This window comes from Salarias fasciatus, chromosome 11 (genome assembly GCF_902148845.1).
Source record: "Salarias fasciatus chromosome 11, fSalaFa1.1, whole genome shotgun sequence".
Taxonomy (NCBI): domain Eukaryota; kingdom Metazoa; phylum Chordata; class Actinopteri; order Blenniiformes; family Blenniidae; genus Salarias; species Salarias fasciatus.
In genome coordinates, this window is record NC_043755.1 from 11,211,728 (window position 1) to 11,224,131 (window position 12,404).

The 12,404-nt window shown below is 50.0% G+C and overlaps 1 protein-coding gene across 1 annotated transcript; it reads right to left on the reverse strand.

Moving 5' to 3' along the window:
- Window positions 1-1,730: 1,730 nt before the first annotated feature.
- LOC115396784 (free fatty acid receptor 2-like) lies at window positions 1,731-3,898 on the reverse strand. Its single transcript, XM_030102805.1, has 2 exons — window positions 3,729-3,898; window positions 1,731-2,782 (listed from the first exon to the last, which is right to left on the reverse strand). Exon 2 carries the CDS (start codon window positions 2,773-2,775, stop codon window positions 1,864-1,866), a length of 912 nt encoding a protein of 303 aa, XP_029958665.1. The 5' UTR covers window positions 2,776-2,782; window positions 3,729-3,898; the 3' UTR covers window positions 1,731-1,863.
- Between the last annotated feature and the right edge of the window lie 8,506 nt (window positions 3,899-12,404).

Sequence of the window (12,404 nt, forward strand, 5' to 3'; positions counted from 1 at the left end):
TAATAAAAATAGGAAATTTGCATATGTGCTCCAAACGAGATAGATAGAGATAGATACTTTATTAATCCCCATATGGGGAAATTCAAGGGTCATTCAGTAGCAGCACATAAAACACGACAGAATAATAATAAATAGCATTTAAAAACAACAGAAAAAAAAGTAGAATCCCATGTATAAACCCAGCACATATGTTACATTAACAGTGCTCATTATACAATCGAATGGCAGCAGGAATGATTGATCTCCTAAAGTGCTCGTCCTACAGCGCACTGAGAGGAGACGGCCTGATCTGTGGCTCCTCTGAGCAGACAGAGTCTCATGTAGAGGGTGCCTGGTGTTACTGAGGATGGACATTAACTTTCTGCCCATGCACCTCTCCACCACCGCCCCCACAGTGTCCAATGACCCCCCAACCACTGAACCAGCCCTCCTAACCAGTTTATCCGGACTTGTGGTTTTGTGTTACAATTTTCAACAGATGTTTGGAAAAGAAGACAGGATTAGGCTACATTAAACCCATGTAGCCCTTCCAATCCTACTCTTTAAGAGGATGGGCCCTAGGTTCGGTTCAGTAATACTCTTGTATATTTGTGTGATATTTTTGGATTTAGCAATTGAGTAAATGGCACCTCAAATCACAACAGAAACCTTAGTATGGAAAAAGCAAATTCTGAATTTAATAAAAGAAAATAATTGTAAACAAAACCAGTATAATAAAACAGATATGAGCACCCTTGTATAAAGTCAACACAAATGCAACACACTTCAATAACCAAGGTTTTTCTCCAGCAAATAAAATATTATACCTCAGCAGTGTCTCAGTTTCAGTCTCAAACCTTTTATCAAAATTAAGCCGGCACCCCCTTAAAATAACAAACGTTGCAGGCCTGAGTCGTGGCTTGAGAACGTTGGAACCCAAACTTAAGGGTCCGAGCCTTCCACAGATGAAATAAAATAAAGAAGAAAAGTACCTTTTTCCAGAGCAATGTTCCAGTCAGTTCACCTCAGTGCGGATGAGAATTGAAGCACACACACAGGGATCCTCCTCCATGTCCTCACGGTTTGTGATGGTTCTCCAACGCTGCCAGAGGAACTCTGAGCATCCCAGGCAGCTCAGAGTGCTATCTGGTTGTCCTCTTGTTTCCAGACCGGAACGGACTCACAGCTACGTGGCTAGCTGCGTTAGCTAACAGCTGCATGCAAACAGTCCCAAAACGTGTCGGCTAGCTTTAGCCTGCACTTAGCCAGTGAGGCAGCTTCTGACTGAAAACGGACAGTAACAAACTTCAGGCCGAAATTAACTGCCGCTCCCACTTCTACCTGTCGCTTCCCAGACTGTCAGGCCGACAATCCAGCGTACAAGCACTCCAAAACTCACAGAAATGAACTGTTTTCCTCTCTTTCCTCGAGCATGCGTGTCTCCTCTCCTCCCGCGTGCCGCAGCACTTTCTGTATCCCTCCGCCGTCAGGTCACATGACCAAAACATCCCGGTTTTAACAAAATCAATCTTACATTAAAATAAAATAATGCTCTCTCTTTTTTGGTGCTTACATCATGACATGAAACATTCTCTTTTTCAAACACAATTTAAAATGAATTTAACAATTTTTTAAAACACAATCAAAACAAATGACTTTTTACATCTTCTTAACATTTTGTTTTTTTAAATCAACCATGAACTATTTATATGAAATGTATTTCAACATTTCAGCAGGGTTACACCCATAAAGGCATTTCAAAGTTTTATTTTTTCCAAAATGAACAACTGAATGTGTACATATACAATTTATGATCTTGTAATTATTTGCACAGAAACAGTAACGCCAAAGCTTGATATGCATTCACAATATTTAAAGGATCTTTTACTCATCGCCAGACGTTGTGCATGGCCTTTGCTGATCTGGAACTACTTGTCCAGCTCTTCTGAGAACGAACCCTCGACTAGTGCAACGAAAGGCAGAGGAGGAAAAGTAAGAAATGATAGGATCGATACATGTGTTTAAAGTGCAGAGCAGTAAGGCGTAATCCCTCCAGCTTGGGCTCACACCCTGTGCGTAACCCCATAAATGAGAGAAGCTATACGGCAAAACGCAAATGAAGAAGACGGCAAGGGTCCCCAGCGCCATGCCTATGGCCCTCTGCTTCTTCTGACTGGATATCCTGGGGCGGCTGTACAGAACCACGATGCAGCGTGTGTAACAGTAAAAGCAAATTACTAAAGGGATAAGGGAAAGCAGAACAAACATCTCCAAACGCACTGGTAGAAGGACCGTCAGCTGCTCTTCTGTGAAGTCTGCGTAGCACACGTGAGAGTTATTCCTGGATGGGTGGTGCTGGGTGATGAATACAATGCTGCAATGAGCTGCAGAGGTCAGCCAGATCACAATGCCGATCACTACCGTGTACATGGGTTTCTGCAACCTGTGGTAGGAGACTGGGTGCACGACTGCAACGTAACGAACCACGCTGACTGCTGTTAGGAGCAGCATGCTGGTATAGATCGAAGAGAAAAAAACAAAGGCGGTGATGGAGCACATGAAGTTTGGCAGGGTCCACTCCATGTCAGAAGCAGCTTCGTGCATTTTGAGAGGGAGGATGATCAAGAAGAGCAGGTCAGAGACGGCCAGGTTGAGCAGCAGGATGTCTGTCGGATGTGGTTTGGAGTGGATCTTTGAACTGAAGGCGAAGAGAGCCAGGAGATTGGCAGGGAAGCCGATCAGGAAGGAAACGATGCTGACCGCCAGAATGATCTCGTTCTTTACAACAGGATCCATACCCAACCTGGATTGAAAAAGAAAAAAAACCCACAAACATAAATGAAAATCTCTGTTTGCATCAACAGTTAGCGGGAATAGGCTACTTTTCTACATTAATGCCTTTGGGATGACATAAAATGAAAACATCACTCCGATACTGTTTTATCTAAAACAAGGAATAGTACGTCTTGGAAAATCCAGCAAACACAGGATTTTGGGAACAACAGCAACTCGGCCACGAAGTGGTCGCCCATGTAAACTGACGGAGAGGGGTCAGCAGTTGCTGAGGCGCAGGGCCGGTCCTAGGCATAGTCGAACTAGAAGGCCACCTAGGGCGCAGTGTCCGGGGGGTGGGGGGCGGCACGGTCCACGGCCGTACAAGGGGCGCCCCCACGCTCCATGTTCCGTGTGAGCACTGCTCTGGGCCGCCCCACTCTGTGGCGCTCCGTCGCACCACACTGCTCGGCATCACTCGGGAAATTTGAATGCTTCAGGATATCAAAACATTTTGGACAATTCCATGCTCCCAACCTTGAGAGAACAGTTTGGAGCGGGCCCCTTCCTCTTCCAACATGACTGCACCAGTGCACAAAGCAAGGCCCATAAAGACATGGATTACGGAGTCTGGCGTGGATGAACTGGCCTGCACAGAGTCCTGACCAAAACCCGACAGAACACCTTTGGGATGAATCAGAGCGGAGACTGAGAGCCAGGCCTTCTCCACCAACGTCAGGAAAGGGATGGCACTTAACTTCATATGTGAGTCAAGGCAGGTGAGCAATTACTTTGGTAATGTAGTGTATGCAAAACTGTCACAATTATACATTTTAAAGAATCATTGAAAAATTCTAACCTGCTGTTTTGTAGACATTAATAACACCTCACCTATGTTTGTTGCAGTCACATTTTATACTCAAATCAGATAAAGGTTTATTACAGTTTAGTCTTATAATCCAAAAATATTAACTTACCAATCAGTAAAAGTTAATCAGATCTTCGGGCTTGAACACAACTAATCCTCCTTCCTGTTCCTCGCACAAAGGACTGCAGGTTTGTAAAGTGTAAGGCTGATATAAAATGTTATGTCCCAGAAGCAATTTGCATTCTGTGTAGTGATAACCAAAATGCAAACAAGAGCTGATGTTCACTTCTTTCTGGTGTTTGTTAAGAAAGCATCTCCTCCCACAAACTTATCTACGTGAATTTATTCTCAGCCTGAAGATCTCATTTGCATTTCATCCTGTCGTAACTCTGCATTTGATCACAGTGACGCCTCCCCTGAAAGCTCACAGAAGACGTAGTCATCATTACAGCTGAAATACTTATCAGCAGTCAATTTGAAGACACGTCTTTGGGTTTCTAACCTCACATCTGTTTTTGTTGCTTGTAAACACTTTGACCAGTGATTTCCTTCCTGTAGCTCTGTGACTCCTATTAGAAATACTCCTGCAGTTGTAAATAAGTACGGACCTCTGTGTGTTCACAATGCCACTGCCACAGTCCTGATGCTGTCTTTGGATTCAGTCCTCTTTTATCTTGTAATTTTCTTTTCCAATCACTTCCACATCATCAGTACAGTTCTGAAGTGCCGTGGTACTTTTCATGTCTATTTGTATTTTACCTTATATATTGAGGTACTGTCATTAGTTGGCATTTGTTGTGTTGCAGCTAGTGTTGTAGTCGAGACCACCTAAGCCGTGACCTGGACATGGCCGAGACCACAGTGTGTCGAGACCGAGACAAGATCAAGACTTTGAGGGGTCGAGACCGAGTCAAGACCAAGACCAAAACAGATCGAGACCGAGACAAATCTAAATTTTACTGAACCATTTTATTCAATGCTTATTCATTAGTTTTAAGGTAAGTGTAAGATTGCCTGTAATAATCTTGTCTGCAACTAAAGAACAATTCAGAACGTCTCTTCAATACAGCATTGTCTTGTTATTAGCAGCTGGGGAAACCTGTCTCTGTAACCCCGATTCAGAGACACACTAGAAGACAACAGAAGACAGATCGCAGCAGATCTTCCTCTCCTGATCTTCTCGTGTGTGTGTCGCTCTGGAGCAGAACACACACTAGAAGATTCTTCATCAGAGAATCAGCTCCTCACTCTTCCAAATCTCGTGTAGCCAAACGTGACTTTGTGCGGTTTCCCTTCATTCCTGTGTTTACATTCATCTCCACTTATAATAATAAGGGGAGAGCTCATTCCTTCTGTACATTCATCATTCATTCATATCGGCATCGCTCTGTCAAACCCCCCCCCCCCCCCCCCCCCCCCCCCGGGACTGTGAGGACCCTGTCAGAAAATGTTCAGTGCAGAAGAAGAAAACATAGTTTGAGATAATCTTATGAGTGTGTGTGTGTGTGTGTGTGTGTGTGTGTGTGTGTGTGTGTGTGTGTGTGTGTGTCTGTCTGTCTGTCTGTGTGTGTGTGTGTCTGTCTGTGTGTGTCTGTGTGTGTCTGTGTTTATTACTTTTGACTCCAGAGTGGAACAAATTATTAGGAACGGTCTGTGATGAATAAAACCTACTTTTTTAAATCACCAAAATCTTAAATCATTCTTTTTGTCCCCAGACTAGATGGTTTAAACCAGAAAAAACACGTACAGATTTGATTACAAAAAGTTTCATTATACGTCGCTTTGTCGCTTTGAAGGCACGGAGTCCTCGGAAAGTCCCCCCCCCCCCCACCTCTTCTTCTGTGACGGTAAATAATTGAGATGAATTAAAGCGACACTAAGGAACTTTTTAACCTTAATAAAACATTTGAATATCTTTTGTGATGATACATCGACTTACAACTAGTTGAATGACCCCTCTGTCACGGGCTGAGGGCGTCAGTATTGCTTTCACTTGGACCGAGCAGCTGTGAGGAGGGTGGTAGGAACCCTGCACACTAAAAAACTCCAAATGTGAGGACTGCTTTACGGCATGCGTCACATCATGATATAAGATTGTTTAGCCACCATTAGATTCATTACCTCGTCGCTATCCGTCCTTCACACAGCCACTGGAAACAAATCAAGGCGAGTTTAGTCCGACAGCATGCCACCGGGAGCAGCAATTTACGACGCCACGCGCTAGTCCTCATGGGAACTGTAGTATTCCTTCAGGCAAAACACTACCGCTTTTGTCCACTGGCACCGCCAAAATCAATGAAAACTGAAAGTTCCTTAGTGTTGCTTTAAAACATTGGGATTATTGCAGGACTGGCGGCGATGCAGAATGAATCAGATCTGGGTTTGGGTCTGAATGGAAGAAATACGGTTCATCCAGGAGCGATACAGTTATTGAAGATTAACTACTAACCTCCTGCACTGTTTAGGAGCTCTGGCTTTTCTTTTTCGCTGTCATATAATGAATATATTTCACTGATATATATTCATGTCTCCAGCTCTGACAGCTGAGACGGGATTTTTTTTCAAAGCAGCGCATTAACACCTGGTGAGACGGAACTGTTCAGCCAATCAGGGAGCTCTGTTCTGAGGGTGTGGACAGGTCTGCTCGGAGCTGATCGGCTCCTCTCTCAGCACCACACACACCACAATATTTGCAATCAGAATCATTAAGCATGTTCATTATCTACGATCTGCCCTTCCGACGCCTCCCGAGTGGCTCCGACCGGAAAAAATCTCTCTGAACACACCGTACACCACACGAAGCTAGTACCCGAACTTATTTGCATATTTCTGACAATCAGATCTTGTCGGCTTCTATCGGGAGGAGAAGATCAGAGCAAAATTCAGCCTGATCATCCTGTAGTGCAGCGGTCGGTACTTAGATTTGGCATCGGGCCATTTTTTTTTTTTTTTTGGACATTTGAATTGCGGGCCGGAGGAGTGGGGCTCCCGCACGTCCATCCGTGGCGTACAATCGCTGAGCAGGCGCGACAGTTGACAGGCAGTTCAGCGCTTTTGTAGCCGTGGTCTCGGCTGTTCTCGCCGTAAAATCCCGAGTCCTCTGTGCCGACCGAGACAAGACCGAGTAAAAATGTGGTTGAGTGCAAGACGAGACCGAGATCTTAAAAAAGTGGTCTCGAGACCGGCGGAAATGTGGTTTTGTCTTCCTTTCTCACCTCGGGCTGCGTGAGGCGATGAAGGCTCTGTTGCAGATAAACATCGTGTGGGTGATTGTGGCAGTGCTTGATTCTAATTTCCTGCAGGTACATAATAGAAGTAAACAAATGTCAGTAAACATCATACACATCATAATAACTGGGTCTTCTCACAATCACATCTTTGTGTCTAAATAGCCATGTGAACATTTCTTTATCGAATGTGTCGATACATTTGATCTTGTTTGTGTGATTCTGTAAAACTTAAACTTAGAGATACTCTTAAAGACAGCCTGGTAGTGTTGTAGTACTCGAGATTGGCCTCGAGACCACTTTTTCAAGATCTCGGTCTCGTTTCGCACTCGACCACATTTTTACTCGGTCTTGTCTCGGTCTCGGGCACAGACGACTCTGGATTTTATGGCAAGACCAGCCGAGACCACGGCCAGAGCCGTCACGATAAGGCAGGCAAACCAGGCAATTACCTGGGGCCCCCTGCTGGCCTGGGGCCCCAAGACAACAACTGTTATGAATAAAATGCAACGACAAACCATGTGAGCACGCCTTGGGAGCCAAGGTGCAATGACACTGTCAGGAGTCGGGATCCCCCCTCAATGGGGCCCCTCTCAGTAGTAGCTGACAGCACGCAGCAGCCAGCCGGTTTCATAAGCCATGCAGTCGGCAAAATATAAAACAAATCCAAGGATAAAGCGAATTTATCAACTTGAACATGATGGCCTGAAAGGTTAACTTTACATACAATGTGTGTGTGTAGTTTTATTTATATTGTGGTGATTGCAGAAGGAGGAGGTAGGCGATGGATCTGATTCAGGTGAGGTTTATTTTTCCCGCACACATGGTGACAGCTGACATCCAGGAAGTCCCTTCAATTCAACACTTCTGCCTATTTAACCCCACCGCCCATGCAACACACCTCCGAACGTCACCAAACCCCGCCCCTTCTAATGTGAGGAGACTCCCTCTCAACAGACACCACACAGCCCCCCCCCCCCCCCCCAAACTTTCAGAAGGGACCCCGCGCCTAAAGGGAGAACCAACAGAAATCCTAACAAAACCATTATCAGCAGTGCCTCGAGGGTGGCCTAATCACCCGGCCATGCCGACTGCGCATCTCCCCTGTGACAGGTGTGGGACCTGCCAACGGGGCAACAGGGGCAGGAGCCCCCACAGCCGCAGACGACTTGGGAAGACGCCCCGGGGGCTGAGCCACCTCCACTGGCTCCTCCGGCAGAACATGGGCAGCCTTTAGGCGATCCACCAAGGCCCGAACCGGCCGACCACCCGTGTCCAACACAAAGTTCTTAGGCCCCGCCTCCAGGACGCGGAACGGACCGTCGTAAGGAGGCTGTAGCGGAGCCTGGTGGTCATCATGGAGGACAAACACATATGCAGCCACCATCAAAGTCTTCGGGATATAGGAGCAGGGGAGGCAGTGGTGAGTAGGAACCGGGTCAAAATCCCGACCGGCCCCTACTAAACCCGGCCGCCCAGCCGCCACGGACCAGGGCCCTGAAGGATCCGGGAGGAATTCTCTGGGGACCCGCAAGGGCTGACCCAGGACCAGCTCAGCAGAGGATGCCTGCAGATCCTCCTTCGGGGCCGAACGCAGGCCAAGCAGGACCCATGGCAGCCGATCCACCCAGTTGCAGTCTGTAAGGGAGGCGCGGAGGGCAGCCTTCATAGAGCGGTGGAAATGCTCGCACAACCCATTATCCTGAGGGTTGAACGCCGTGGTGCGGTGCAGCTGCACCCCAAGGCTCCTCGCCACCGGCGTTCAGAGCTCAGAGGTGAACTGAGGACCTCTATCCGATGCAACGTCCAGCGGAGATCCAAACCGGGCCACCCAGGTGGAAATGAAGGCCCGTGCCACCTCCGCCGCAGTCGTCGAAGCCAGCGGAACCACCTCCGGCCACCTGGTCGTCCGGTCCACCATGGTCAGGATGTGAGTGAAGCCCTGGGAGGGGGTAAGGGGACCCACCAAGTCTAGGTCGATGTCGTTGAATGTTCTCTCAGGCACAAAGAACGGTTCCAGAGGGGCCTTGGTATGGCGGTGAATTTTGGCCCGCTGACACGCCACACAGGAGGCTGCCCAGCCTCTGACGTCCTTCCGAGGGCCCGGCCAGACAAACTTCGCTCCCACCAGCTTCACCGACGCCTTCACCCCAGGGTGCGACAGCGCGTGGATGGCATCAAACACGCGGCGGCGCCAGCCGGCAGGCACCATAGGGCATGGCTGACCCGTGGAGACATCACAGATGAGCTTCATGCCGCAGCTCTGGAACAACACATCCCACAGTCGCAACCCTGTAGTAGCTGTCTTGTACGCCTGTCCCAGATAGCAACGATGTTTTGGCCCAGATGTGGCCCACATCCGTAGTCTTCTTACGAAGACCTCTTACGAAGATCTCTGGATCAGTCTGCTGATCGGCGGCCATTGCGGCATAATCCACTCCCAGCTGCACAGAGCTCACATGCGCCCGGGAGAGGCAGTCCGCGACGGCATTGCTTTTACCAGCAACATGACGAATGTCCGTAGTGAACTCTGAAATAGCAGAGAGGTGGCGTTGCTGTCTGGCAGACCATGGCTCCGTGGTCTTGGCCATGGCGCACGTGAGGGGTTTGTGGTCCACAAAAGCGGTGAACCGCCGTCCTTCCAGCAGGAATCGAAAATGGAGTGTGGCCAGAAAAAGAGCCAAAAGTTCCCGATCAAACGTGCTATATTTCCTCTCACTGTCCCGCAGCTGCTTGCTGAAAAATGCAAGAGGCTGCCAGGCTCCATCCACCCACTGCTCACAGACCGCCCCCACTGGGTAATCTGTGGCATCCGTGGTGAGCGCAACCAGCGCCGCTGGGGACAGGTGTGCCAGCATGGCGGCATTGGAGAGTGCAGCCTTGGCCCTCTGAAACGCCAGCACTCTCTCAGGGGTCCAGTCCATGTCCTGCTTAGCTGTTGCCCCGCTCAGCGCTTCATACAGGGGGCGCATCAGGTCGGCTGCGCGCGCGATAAAGCGGTTGTAGAAGTTCACCATGCCAAGGAATTCCTGCAGGGACTTGATGGTGTGAGGACGAGAAAAAGTGGCGATCACCTCCACCTTAGCGGGCAATGGAACCACCCCGCGCGAGGAGACGTGATGACCAAAGAACTCGATCTCAGAGAGTCCGAGCCGACATTTGGCCGGATGCTTAGTAAGCCTCTCAAAGAGCTGACTTAAGTGCAACAGGTGCTCCTCGGCTGAGGCGCTGGCCACCAGGATATCATCCAGATAAACAAACAGGAACAACAAGCCCCTCAGCACAGAGTCCATCTGGAAGGTCTGTGCCGCCCCCTTAAGCCCAAATGGCATCCGCAGGAACTCGAACAGCCCAAATGGAGTGATCACTGTAGTCTTGGGCACATCCTAAGAGTGGACCGGGACCTGGTGGTAGCCCCTCACCAAATCCACCTTGGAAAAGATAACCTTCCCGGCCAGGTGGACCGAAAAATCCTGGATATGCAGAATGGGGTACCGATCATGCTTGGTGATGTTATTTAGGCGCCGAAAATCACCACACGGCCTCCAGCTGCCATCCAATATTGGGACCATGTACAGAGGTGAGGCCCACGGGCTGTCAGAGCAGCGCACAATACCCAGCCGCTCCATTGTGGAAAACTCCTCCCTGGCAATCACCAGCTTAGCCGCATTCAGCCGGCGAGGGTCCGCATAAACCGGCAGCCCAGCCGTGGGGATGTAATGTTCCACTCAGTGTTTGATGAGGGAGGCTGAGAAAGTGGGGACTAAGAGATCCAGAAACTCGGTCAGGAGCTGCTGGTACACATCCCCAGTAGGCAGACCATTAGTGAGTGACAGCAAACCCCCTTTTCCCAAAGTGCATGAGTAGGAGGCGAAAGAGAATGCGTCAACCAAGCAGTGGTTCACAATGTCCACTAACAATCCATGCGCACACAGGAAATCAGCCCCGAGAATCGGCATGGCCACATCCGCCATCACAAAGTCCCGGCCGAACTGCTGTCCATCAAAACATACAGTCGCATACCTGGTGCCATGCGTGCGGATGGAAGTCCCGTTAGCGGCATCCAGCTGCGGGCCATGCCTCCCACTGTCTCTGTCCGTGACAGAAGCCGGCAGAATGCTCCGCTGAGCGCCCATGTCGACGAGGAAATGCCTCCCAGACAAGGTGTCTTTAACAAACAGCAGCTTGTTCACCTCCCCAGTGCCCACGGCCGCTACTGAGCACTGGGTCCGCCTTTTCACCGGGAATGAGCACGGCGGCTTGCAGCGCCTCGCCTGGGAGCCGAACCGCCGGTGGAAAAAACACAGTGTCCTGTCCTCTGTGCGCTGATCCCAAACAGCTGAAACCGCCGCAGGTGCGTCCTCCTCCGGCTGGTGCTGTAGCCCCGGCGGGCCCGCAGCATGGATGCTGAGTGCGCGCGACGCGACCAGGATCCTGTCGGCCTCCTCCGCCAGACCGCGGTAGTCCCTCGTGTGTAACAGGAACAAGGTGGCCAAAGCGGTGCGCACCGCGGCCGGGAGATGACGCAGGAACAGGTGGATGAACAGGAAAGACGCGTCACCGGATCCCAGGAGTGCTAACATGCTCTCCATCAGCTGAGACGGCTTGCTGTCCCCCAAGCCGTTAATGGAGAACAGCCGGTCCGCTCGCTCCACGTCAGACAGCTGAACCGGACGAAGGAGCTGCGTCTTCAGGGCGGCGTACTTGCCCTGGGCCGGCGGCTCCCGCAGGAATCACATCACGCGGCGGGTCATGGAGGAATCCAGAGCCGCCACCACGCAATAATACCACGTCTCGTCAGCTGTGATGCCTCTCAGGTGGAACTGGGCCTCAGCGTGCTGAAAGCATGGTTTAGGATCGTGCTGCCAAAAGTCCGGCAGCGTGATCGCCGTGGCGAACACAGCGGGAGCGGCCTACGCTCCCGCACCGTCGCCCAACTCCACAGACATGCCGCTCGAATGTTCAGGGTCACCAATGTGGTGATTGCGGAAGGAGGAGGTAGGCGATGGATCTGATTCAGGCGAGGTTTATTGTTCCGGCACACACGGTGACAGCTGACATCCAGGACGACCCTTCAATACAACACTTCTGCCTATTTAACCCCACCGCCCATGCAACACACCTCCGAACGTCACCAAACCCCGCCCCTTCTAATGTGAGGAGACTCCCTCTCAACAGACACCACACAGCCCCCCCCCCCCCCCCCCCCCCAAACTTTCAGAAGGGACCCCGCGCCTAAAGGGAGAACCAACATAAATCCTAACAAAACCATTATCAGCAGTCCCTTGAGGGTGGCCTAATCACCCGGCCATACCGACTGCGCATCTCCCCTGTGACAGGTGTGGGACCTGCCAACGGGGCAGTATAGTAACTGTATAGTTACTGTTTACTGTTGATTGATGTTATTGTTGTTATGACGGTGCTGAAAATGTTAGGCTGTTGAAGTTGTTTTTGTTATAAAGTGTGTGTGAACTGAAACCATAACCCTTTTTTTTTTTTGGGGGGGGGGGGGGCTCAATGTCCATCTTGCCTGGGACCCCCAAATTCCTTGACACAGC